The sequence below is a fragment of the Triturus cristatus genome, chromosome 12, assembly GCF_964204655.1.
Source record: "Triturus cristatus chromosome 12, aTriCri1.1, whole genome shotgun sequence".
NCBI classification, from domain to species: Eukaryota; Metazoa; Chordata; class Amphibia; order Caudata; family Salamandridae; genus Triturus; species Triturus cristatus.
In genome coordinates this window covers 576,704,955-576,717,255 of record NC_140595.1, presented here as the reverse complement: position 1 = coordinate 576,717,255, position 12,301 = coordinate 576,704,955, and the positions used below count along the sequence as shown (strand labels likewise).

General features: G+C 42.6%; 1 protein-coding gene across 6 annotated transcripts in view; it reads right to left on the bottom strand.

The window, feature by feature from the left end:
• The window catches only part of ANKRD27 (ankyrin repeat domain 27), a 595,879-nt gene that overhangs the window by 188,758 nt on the left and 394,820 nt on the right, over nucleotides 1-12,301 (bottom strand). For all 6 annotated transcript variants that reach the window (XM_085639132.1, XM_085639135.1, XM_085639137.1 and 3 more), the window contains one exon: nucleotides 6,556-6,678. In XM_085639132.1, coding sequence (XP_085495258.1) covers nucleotides 6,556-6,678 — 123 coding nt within the window. The remainder of the gene's footprint in view (nucleotides 1-6,555; nucleotides 6,679-12,301) is intronic.

The window sequence follows — 12,301 nt, the reverse complement described above, 5'->3', positions numbered from 1 at the left end:
AAAAATGGATGGCTCCATTTGGTTCCAGCTCGTAAAGCCTCTCCTCCCTCCTTACTTGAGGGGTTGGCAGAGAGAAGAAAGCAGGAAAAGCAATTGGACATTTTACATGGAAGGGGGAGGGGGGCGTGACTTTCGGTAGAAATTAAGTTTGAGTTTGCAGCACCAAGTTACGAAGGGGGTGAATGGAGGATGCACTGACAGAGCCTGCAGCTCACAAATAAGGAAAATTATTTTGATTATCAGCAATCTTATGGAGCAATTCTGCATAGACTCAAAGGGTGTGCAAATCAGGAACACAAGGACCAAGCTAAGGTCCCTCAGAAGCATAATGAAAGACACAGTTGTAAACATGTATATCAGTGCCTTTAGAAAAGACATCACACCTGTTGACTTGACTAATGAAGACTGGCTAAGCAATTGTAGAAATGCTGAAAGGGTCGCAAAACAACATGTAACAGTACCGGTCATAGACTTGCTGGACTATTCCCAACAACCAGAGCATATACTTTTGTTAGATGGGTTTATGATGGGATTTACCTGATGAAGTAGTGGATGCTGCAAGAACTATTTCAGCAGGTGAATCAAAACTGCTCATTGTCTCTGTTATGGGACGTTACAATGCATGCCATTACCTCGCATGCCGTTGAAGCGCAAAACTTTACCCCGACTTGCTGTCGGGGGAGTGCTGGAAGTTGGAATAGTTTAATTTTCTATTACAACTCCAGTCTGTGCAACAGTAGAGAAGGTATTGGAGTTAAATTCAACACCTTCTACCCACAGCTGCACACCATTTGCTTGCAACGGCATGCAGGGTAATGGCATGAGTTGTGACAGTTGCAGTGTAAAGGTTAGTCCCCATTTGCTGCCATTCAGTCCACCATGTATGGAGGCATAGGTCGAGGAGGCTTGGGTGTGGGACCCACATGCTCTGACTCAACATTTCAGGGTCCAACACTCTACTGGCCCAGTGTGGAGTAATCAGGATGGCATATACCAAGCCTGTCCTGATTTTCTTCAAATCCTGGGGTAGGAGAGGCTAAAGGGGTAGGAGAAGCTAAAGGGGCAGGAGAAGCTAGAGAGGCAGGGGAGGAAAGAAGTACAGAGAAGATGTCCCACTGCACTGCAGGCGAAACACGTCTCTCAAGGAACCCCTGGACAAAAACTGTTGTGCACAACAATCGTGGCATTGCATTTTCTCAGCAGTGGCGATTTAACCAAGGCACACTCCACCGGGTGAAGACGCCTTGCCCCAGCTCCAGCCAGAGATGCCATTTATGGTCAACTAGATGGCATCTGCTGAGCTCTTCCACTGTGGCAGTCAGCCATACCGCTAAATAGTTTACTGTCGGGGAGATCCCTAGAAGATCCAGCCGTGAAGAAATGTATCGTCTGCTGGCAACTGGATTCACTACCCCATGTCGCATGATGGATGTGTTGTCTATGAAGACCGAGACTGGCTTCCCGTTGGCGGATGAGAGGAAGGTCCTTCAGAGCCAACTGAATGGCGTAAACCTCCAGAAGGTTACTCTCCCAGATAAACAGAGATGACGCATCTGCCACTACTGTGAAGTATGGAGAATTGCAAAAACAACAGTAGATGGACAGAATGCAGAACAATGTCATACATTCTCCCCAGTACAGAGATCTGGGCCTAAATCCATCGTTTTTTGCTCACCATGCCGTTCCAGTTTGAACCCAGCCATATGCAAATCAGTTTTGACCCTGTGCCTCATGGGTACAGTCCAGCCCGAACTGCCAAGCCAGGTCCTCCCTGGACTGGAAACAAGCATCCTAGGACCGGTTTCGGGGTTTCACCCCTCTTCAGCCAGGATAGCTTGACTCCAGTGGCGTAGTGAGCATGGGACCCACGTCTGGGCATACCCTTCCCACAGAGGGCGAACAGCAAAACCCACAAGATGATGGACAGAATGAACCCCCGAAACCAGTCCTAGGATGCTTGTTTCCAGTCCAGGGAGAACCTGGCTTGGCAGTTCGGGCTGGACTGTACCCATGAGGCACAGGGTCCAGACTGATTTGCATATGGCTGGGTTCAAACTGGAACAGCATGGTGAGCAAAAGAACGATGGATTTAGGCCCAGATCTCTGTACTGGGGTGAATATATGACATTGTTCTGCATTCTGTCCATCAACTGTTGATTTTGCACAGGATACACTTACAGCACCCAGCTCAGGAAGCGCTCATGAACTCCCAATGCTTTCTTGGCATCAAATGAGAGGAGCGCCAACATGATTCCACCTCTTCTCCCTATTTCGATTAAAGGAATGGACTTCTTAGTATTGTTCCCTGTCTGTCCCCACATTATGAAACCGACCTGGGTGGCGTAGATTCGGGTCGGTATTACTTTTTGGGTTTTGCTTGCCAAAATAGAAGCGAGCAGGGTAGCACCAGTATGGTATAATGAAATCAGACTAGATGGGGGATCCCTCTGTTGGAGGCAAGTTTGGTTTAAGTACTGACAAGATTGACACCTTTGTCAGTTAGGTGGTCACCTTAGTGCTACATTGTTGAAGAACCTCGCAAGAATCGGGAGCAGCTGCGGTTCAAACACTTAAAAAAATCTGGCCATCAAGACATCCGACCCTAGCACGTTAGCAAACTTCTGGTTCTTGACTGTTTTCAGAATTTCTTCCTTGACAATCATTGCATTTGGGATTGTCTGGTTGGTATCTGACTGCCACAGGAGAGCTGCACTCCCAATACTGGAATTCCTCTTGTGTAGTCTCTGGATTGGAATTCTTCATAGAACTCTTTGAGGCGGTCCAAATGTTCACTTTCTCCAATGCATATAGTGCCCCTGGTTTTAATCTCTGTATTGAAGTAATACACTTACTTTGCTCTGAGAAGGCTTGCCAACAACATGCCAGCTTTATTTCCCCTTCAAAAAAACGACTGTCCAAATTCACCAGCAAACAGTTCAATCTGTGAACCTCTGTTGTGTGCCACCTCAGAGCTCATCAGCTTTCTGTGTATGCACTGTGATTGTGTGTTTCTATGTGTCTTCTTCACTTCTACCAAGTTGCATTTAGTCTGTTTAAAAACATTACCCTTATTTTCCTAAGCAGCCTGCACCCATTATCATTTGCCTCCTAATTCCTACTTTCAATGCATCCCAGGGAATCATTGGAGTAACCTCCCCATTATCATTTGCAGATCTCTACCATCCCACCTCTAGTTCTTGCCTGAGATTTCCTCTGTGGTCGTGACTTAACAAGCCTCCCCCCAACACCATTCTAATAACTAGGTCTATGTCGCTCATTCTTCATGCCAATCCAACCCATTATTCTGTCAGTTGAAACAGACTTTCTGAAGGTGTTCTACTGTATCTTTCCAAGATGCCAGAATCTCTTCCTCATTTGGTGTTCTGTTGCATCTCTTCCATCTCACACTGTAAGACATTCTGATTTACACTGCTGTGGAGGTATAGCTGAACCATCTGTCTGCTGCTCACGTTGCACTTCAAGCACCAGGAAGTTTCTTACCTTTGACAAAGATACTGAAGTCTATACACATCTTTTCCATGACAATATCATTCTAAATGGATAATTGAACCGGTCTCTTACTATTTTGGATTTTAAGAAAGTAGTCAGTTGGTGATTATCTTTACTTTTCTGAAGGGTCACTTGAAATAGATCTTGGAAAATTTGAAAGGCCACTCCATTGAAGGAAACCAGTCTGCCACCATGTAGTGTTTCCATAACCCATTTAATATACATGAAATGGTGGAGCCTTACCAATATAACTAGCGGAGCTGGGGTCTTCCTAGACCAGGACTTTACTCAATGCACTCTATTAACTTTGGTCAGATATTCAAGAACTGATCCTAGCAACACTTCATAGAGGCACTGGATGTGTTTCTTTATATCTGTGCCCTTCTCACCCCTTTGGGGCTCTGCAAATTTGAAAGTTGTTCATGCACGATCTGTTCTCTAGGTCTTTCGACATCTCCTGGAATACTATACATTGTTCTTTAAGAAGTAGTAAACCTGCTTTGAATGCCTCTTAGTTGGCTGTCTGATCATCCATTACCTTCTCCAGTATATATACTCTAGCGTCTACCTTTGCAACATCTTTATTAATCTTTTTATGTTCCGTTCAGCTCCTCGTGAGGATCGGATTCCAGTTTTGATGTTGAGGAATAACTGCTGCAATAAAATTTGGTTATGATCTTGGGTTGTGAGGTTGCCGCCCTATTGTGATCTTTATCACTTCGCTGTAGTTGCTTATGATGGCCCCTTCTTTTTTCTTTGCAGCACCATGTTAGAGCAAGTCCTCAATGATCAATTCCCTTTCCCTTCTGGATTTAGCCATTCTTGTTTCTGCCTACCATTTGCTAAGGTTTGTCGCCTAAAGGTATGTCTGACAGCGCAATTCCTTTATACTGCCCTTACCGGGATCAGTATATCTTGCCTGGTTTAGCTGTCATTTTTTGGCCCTTAGAGTGTTAGTGCACATGGGCAATTATTCAATATCAACATAATTAAGCAGCTCTTTACTTTAAGTTGAACGTCGCATTAAGTAATAAGTGTGCACCTCTTCAGCACAGTCACCCTTCAGATCCTTTTAGTTTCCACCTGACCCAGTTCTTTTCCCATGTGGGAAGGGTGGGGGGGGGGGGCTTGTCTTGTTTATTCTTTTCATCATTTTCATCACCCCAGTTTATGGTTAATTATCATGTCCACTCTTCTGCTCCCGCACCCCAACACAGGGATCTGTTTTTCTACCTTCATTGGCTGTCTATGCTGTGGTCTGCCACCCTGCTAGGCTAGTTTGTCATCTGGTTACACATATCCATGGGGCGCAGGTTTGGCTTTTGCTGGCCTTTTGTTGGGAGCCTTTCTCACTGTCTTTTTCTTAGCAGCTACTTCACCAACACACTTAAGCAAATGCAGCTATCTTATCAGCAATGAGATGATTCTTGCTGTTTCTTTGCTGTGGCCATCTCAGCCCTCCTGCATCGAAGTATCCAAGCGTCAGACTGTCCAACTCGGTCATAGAAACATCCTTAAAACACACTTGTTTATTTGCGCCTCATGAAAGAAATCCTACCACAATACTACCTGATCTAAACAACTGGATTGATTGTTCCTCATTCTCGGTTACTGTTTTTTATGTATTGACTTTTTTCTTTCCTGTGCTTAATACTTTACAATGAGGTAGAGCTTAAAAACACATAGATAAATAAAAAATGAATAAACCCAAGTAGATCCTTGACTTTAAACATTATCTCAACTTTGAACTGAACATAACCCTACCCCTAAAGGTAGCACTAACACAAACCTTAATTTCCTAAACATTATGAAATATTGGTCTCAGGCTTGTATTAAGATGAAATGAGGAATACTGTAGTTATCACCAAATGCTACATTTACAGAGGACCGATGAGTTACCCATAAAGGGTACTTTTGAAAATAAAATGAAATAATAAACTCCAACAAAGGAAGACCATAAGCTTTATTTCAAAACTGAAGTTCAGAGTCATTTTTCCCTACAAATAACTTTTTATTATAACGTGATATTGTATTGCATATTAGTTACAGTTGTCTCTCGGCAGTATTGTAATTCGTTTCTCACTCTCTTTATACTGATCAAGTCAACTTACAACCATTTGTTGTAAATTGTGTCCTTAGCATATCACATTTTATATGTTCATACTTCTTCCTCTAGAATATCGGCTGTGCCCACAGGATATAAACTCTGCATAGGCTCAGTGGTAGCCATTTCTGACTCAGCCCAGTAACTAGCACTGACACACTACCTACTTCAGTATGTACGTTTCTGCTTCCATTCAACTCCATCACCAAATTTAAGCTGCACCTCAACCCCATTTTACTGGTCAGTATCTTTAAATCTCAAAATAGATGCATATACAGTGACTGTTCCATCCCCTCTCACTCACCACCTTTAACTTCCTTATTATTATTCTCCTCCTTTCTTCATATGTTATTGTCTTTGGCTTTTTCTAGACTTCCTTTCTGAACTACACCTCCCTTTTCTCTACCGTTTTAGCTCAGTGCAGCTCCTTTTTGCTGCTTCCTACAATAGCCACTTTCTTTTTACCTCCCTTACTTTAAGTCACTAACTATGTTTCCATGCCTGTCTCATTTTAGGTTTCCCTTATTGCTAAAAAAATAAAAAAAAAAAATAAAAAAAAGGACTCCAATGTAAAATATAGTTTGATAAATGGTCAAACTGGGGAGAAATCAAAATAGACTCTAAATTCACAACTACACTTTGCATACCCTTGTAATACTTACATATAGAGGCAAATCCCACTGAGGTTGCACTGCAATTACAGATATTTAACAGATGAATAAAACAAATTCGGCAAACAATAACAAAAGAAAGTGGAAGAGATTATGGGCAAAGCGTTGTGCGGAAGTGACCACAAACTGCCTATGCTACACAATTCTAAATATGTTCACAATGTTTTAATTCACCACTGTTGTAGCATCAAGAATCATCTACAAATGTATTCCTCAGGAGCACTTATGAAAAGATTTCACTCTTGCAAAAACTTCACTCAAAATGTTTACCGTTTGTGCAGGACCACATTTAGCACATTGGCACAGAGGGTGACAGAACTCAACCTTCTCTGTCTGGACAGCTTCTTCTGTTTCATCAAAGTCTTCATCCAGCCACTCAAAAAGATAACGTACCTAGTACAAATGGAATAGGAATACTAATAATTTTTATATATTAGAACATTATTTTAAGCTGCATATTTTGTCTGATATTTAAGTCATTGGGTAAGGGCTGTAAAAACCTTTGGCTATGCTCTCGCAAAGGAAAGGCATCAAACAAGAATTACAGATTTGGATCCATACACTTTACAAGTTAAATAAATGTCAGTGAAACTAAACATACTGCCAAAACCCAAAATAAACAACCCAAAACACATATTTAATAAAGCCTAAAAGAAGACTATTGTGCCCTTAAGCCTACCGATGGGTTACAAAGTAAAACTTGAAAGAAATAACCTTCAAGGAGATTCTGATACTCTTAGTCCTCTTTATACCCCCTTCACAACAGGCTGGAGATATTCTACAGCTAAATATCAAATGGAGAATGGATCACTTGACCTGAGTAACCAGGGTTTGCGATATTCGTATAGTATACCGATAAAAACCCTCATTTACGTTCACAGGCTGGAAAAGTGGTATAGCTTGATTCTCCGCTCTGTTGTTGGTAACGTGACAGCATCATCACAGGGTTAGTTTCATGCTTCCTCGACCAGGAGGTTGAACCACTGGTTATTGCAGTAGTGATCAAGAGATAGGTGGTTGTGTTGGAGTGAAGTGAAATTAAAATCTCGTACAGCCAGAAAGTACTTTTAATCAAACTGGATTTGAGATAATTAAAAAGTCTTGGCGTGCACAGGAAGACTAGTTATGGTCTAGTACACTTTAGGGTTTCCATAAAAAGGTCGACATGTTTCAGCCCTTATGGTTGCCCCTGGGGGTCAAGTGGGCTTTCTTCAGGACCGAAGAAAGTGAAATGGAGGCCGTCTGCTGTTGAGGTCTCCTGTGAAAGGGGTAGATTGACCCACTCGGCAATTTGTTCAATTAGAACCTTGAATCCCTGAGTTTGGGCTTTATCGGGCAATGAGAGAGCTCTTACTCTAATGGCCCAGGCCATTAGAGGAAGAGCCAGCACAAGTCGTGCTGAACTGCCACTGAGCAGACACAGCTCTCTCATTGCCTGATGAAGCCCGAACTCAGGGATTCAAGGTTCTAATTGAACAAATTGCATTGACGTTGTGTTGGGTGAGGCAGAAGTTTTAAGTGAAAGGCTGAAGTTTTAAGTGAGTCCTCTCACCTTCTGGGGTGGGGAAATGAGGCAGTAGGAGAGACAGCGGAGGAAAGGAATGAGATTTTCCTCTCCCCTGGTGTCTCTCGAGTGCATTCCTGCTGCAGGATCACAGGTCTGACCAGAATGAGTGTCAGCCGGAATGCAGGCACTAGGCACTAGGGGCTGTTTTTTGTGGCAAGAAGTGATCCTTGGGAGAGGGTTGCTCCCCAATTGGGGGCCTGTTCCTCTACCTTGTTTTCCACCTCCTCCCATGCCCCCCAAGCAGAACAGCCATTTATCGGGCCTGTTTGTCCCAGGGGCAGGGCAGAAGGAGGGGGGGGGATGGGTAGAAACCCACTAGACACCAGGGATGTCTGTATTGTTTATTTCTAGGAAGCGGCCCGAATTCTCTTTTGCTACCATGTTTTAGGCCGATCTGCCTTTGCGGTTGGTGGGTGGTGGTAACACATTAGGGATGACTTGCATTACATTTCTGGGGAGCGGCTCCTTGGCCAAGGATCTCTCCCCTCAAGAGGGCTTCCACCTCTCCTTAATTTTTTAGGCCAACCTGCTCTCCGGGGAGTGGAAGCCCACTAGACACCAGGGATGTCTCTCTCCTCAAGGGGGCAATTATATTTTGCTTCTGTCCCTCGTGGGGGGAGATCAGTCATTCTTTAGGCCGCACCTGGGGTGGGAGTGGTGTAGGTGGAAAAACACCAGACACCATGGAATTTGTGCCTTTAATTTTTTGTGGGGAGCAGCCCCTTGGGCAAGCGTCGCTTCTCTGTAGGGGGCATGTTTCTTTTTCGTTTGTTTCCACCCTGCATGGGGTGAGATTGGCCATTTTGGAGGTTGATCTGCTTTGATCGAAACACACAAGACACCACGGACAGGTTTCTGTATGTGGGGGGAGAAGCCCATGGGGTAAGGATTGGCTCCATTCTAGGATACCAATTATTTGCCTTCGCTTTGTGTCCCTCTTGGGTGTAGATCACCCTTTTTTGATTCGGACCTGCCCCTCAGAGAAGGTTTCATTGTGCTTTATAGTGTTAAATATTTTATTTTTTAGCATGTGCATTTGTGATGTTATTTTTTGTTGTAGTGCAAAGCTTTTGCTTTTCTTTGTGGTGTAGCCTGATTGCGGTTTTGGGATTGGTTGATCTGCAGTTGTATAGTTGCAACTGTTTGGTAAGGAAACATTTTTTTGTAAATTTAACTTCAAATGTGTATTATTGCCCCGTTTGGCATGTTTTTTTCACAATTGTAATCATTTTGTTATATTTTGCTTATGTTTTAGTGTCTTTCAAATTCATGGTTGGAATTGTGCAAGATCTTATAATGTGTTGTCTTGTGTATTAATTTTATTGTTGTTTTTGTTTTCTAGTGGTATATCTTTAGTGAATGCTGTGTGTGTGCAGAGTAGGCACAGTTGATCCTCAATCTAGCGGTCTGTGGCAAGTAAAGAGGTATCTAGGAATCTTTTCATAGTAAAAGGTTTATTGTGTGGTTTGAATTGCTAGTTTCTTCCCCGATCATCATAATTCAATAGTTGTATTTACTGATGGATACAGCCACAGTTTGTGTAGTTCTAATTTGACGTACTGTTGTTTACAGTTGTCTGTTTTGTTTGTGACAATTGTATTAGTAAGCATTATGGCTGCTTGCAGGTTGACCGCCTACAGGTTGGTGGTTTGCTTTTTGAATCTGCCTACGACATGGCTCTGAGACTGACACTGCATTTGAGGCAGAAGACCAAGTGCAAGATCCTGGCAGTTCAATTTTCCTGTCTGGAAGGATGCCATCTGAAGTGCTAAACCCCAGGTAGCCCCTAACAAGGTGCAGCCTGTTTTGCCTGTCATTAGTGGTGTTGCAGAGTGTAGAATGAATACAGAGGACTTTTTGCCTATCAATTTCTCCCAGTTCTTTATTGATGGTGTTTTTGCATGATATTGTGGAGTAGACTTATTTTATGCAAAACCGTATTTGGGAGACAACAAATCTCCATGAAGTAAAGTAGTTCTGGTGTTTAACTTATTTGAAGGTATTGCTACGGAAACCATTGTCTTTATATTGGTCTACTAGGCCCTTGATGCCAAGTGCTATTTTTCAAACATCCATCAGTCAAGATTGGAATTTTCTTCTGCAGAGGATGTGGAATTTTGTGGACAATGCTACAGCGTTGCAACAAGATCACCCTGACTGCGACCTTCACTTCCAGATTCAGCCAGTCCTTGACCATTTAGTTGAATGTTTCTCAGACATCTATATTCCAGAACACAATATGTATGTGGCTGAGTCTGGTCCTGATCAAGGGCAGTTTGGTTTGCAGACAGTATATACTCAGCAACAGAGCATATTATGGTATTAAGCTATATATGTTGTGGTAAAGCGCAAAAGGGTATGTGTATCATTTCAGGGTGTACACCGGTAGGAAATCTTCAATTTACCCCCCCAGTTGTCCTTCTACTTTTGCAGTCAATGAAAATATTGTGTGGGAACTTACCAGAGCATGTTTTCAAAAAAATCATAATTTATACGAGGACAATTTCTGCACAGATGTGCAAATATTTAAAGAATATTTAAAGAATTGTTCAGAGTGGGCACTGTGGCATGTGCTCAATTTGCTCTAATCATTTAGGTTACCATAAAGAGCTTGTGTGTTAGAAACTTTATAGGGGATAGAGCAGTGACTTGCATAGCAATGGACTGCTCATATTGAAATTTTCAGTCCGAAGAGATGTCCACATGCTCTCCACTATGCATGATGAAAGTACTGCACCTGTGGCTGTTTGGGGTCAGGTAGCAGAAATGCACAAACCATTCTGCATTCTAGACCAGAATAGAGAGTATCAAAGGTTGGAGCCTTACAATGTTGCTCAAAAGTCCTAAATCTTGTACAAGAAGTTGGCTGTTTATCTATTTGATTTAGCATCCTTCAATGCTTATGTTTACAAAAACCGTTTTCCAGGTTGCAAGATGAGTTTTGTATAGTTTCAGCAGTCTCTAAAAGTCAGCTTTGTTGCAGTACAGCAAGCAAGCGCTCCTAGAATCGGAGTAGTTGAGGATGTGGTTAAATTGAAAGATCACCACTTTCCTGAATACATTCTTCCAACACCAAAAAAGTATTTCCTTGTCGGAGCTGTAGAGTATGTGCTCAAATAACAGAATGAAAGGAGAGTCGTATGTATTGCCGACAGTGTCTTTTTAATTCTGGCCTATGTGTTCCCACATGTTTGAAAGTATACCATACGCAACTCGAGCACTGGGAGTAACCATGAGAGTAAAACACAACTGATTATGGTCTGTATTGCTAATTTTTTTCTGGCCGCCAATAGTTTGATATGTTTAATTACACTTGCTATGCATGCAATCATAGATTTTTCTTTCACTTTCTTTTAATTGGAGGGTTTTTTTTACATTTGGGGAAAAATGAAAATAAGGTCCTGTTTTTAGTTGAATGTTCTTTTCTGCATGTGCTATGTGTGTGTGTAATCTGTTAATTCTGGGAGTGTTTCAGAAATGAAAGTGGTATGGAACTTCATAGTGTTATCTGACTGGCGTTTGGCTGGTGATGGGTGTGGACTGTTTGACTGGGAGTGTGTTTGGTGGTGATTCACTGGTGGTGTATGTAGTGGTGGCTGGCTGGCAGCGTGTGTGCAGCGGCAGTAGACTGACTGTATGTGCAGTAGCGGCTGCCTTGCTGTGTGTGTGTGGTGACCTGCTGTTGGTCACTGCACACGCCCTGCCAGCCAAATGCCAGTCCACACACACCGGCTGTCCACAGACACAGCCATCTGGCTCCGAAAGTTATGGGTCCTTAAATGGTGCGGTTTGTTGATGTGAGTGTTGTTTGGCACAAGGCTGGCAGTGTGAATGGTTTTCTGTGTGTGACTCATTAACAGTGTCCAATGGCCAGTAAAGCGATTGGTACCTTGTCGTGGTTTTACTGCTCACGAGCTGCGAGTCACTAGTTATGTATTCTGAAATTTCAATTATCTTAATAACAGTGATTACTGCATTTTAATTTTCATTAAATCTTTTGTTAATAAAATTTACATTTTGAACTTTTCACTCCTGCCAAATCCAACCAGTATACGTGTGTACTTGAGTAGCAGATGGGCATGCAGTAATATTCATTTTTTCTGACTTTCAAGTCCAGGGTGTACATTGACTCTAGGAAGAACCTAGCAATCCCAGGTAGTTTAAACTAGATAACAGGGGACTCTAGGGTAATGTGTCTCTAGTGGATCCCACATGGGTTTCTTACACAAAAGCCCTGGCAAACCTCGAACAGTGGCTACAAATATTTTCTTCATATTTCTGTGAGTGAAAGTACTGCAATCTGCAGGAAAACACAAATTTCTCACTACCCAGCACTCCCACATGTCTCCCAATAAACATGGTACCTCATCTGTGTGGGAGGGCCTAGCGCCTGCAACAGGAAGGAGTCCAAAATGCAATGTGGCACCATCAACAAAAAGGTAGCTATGG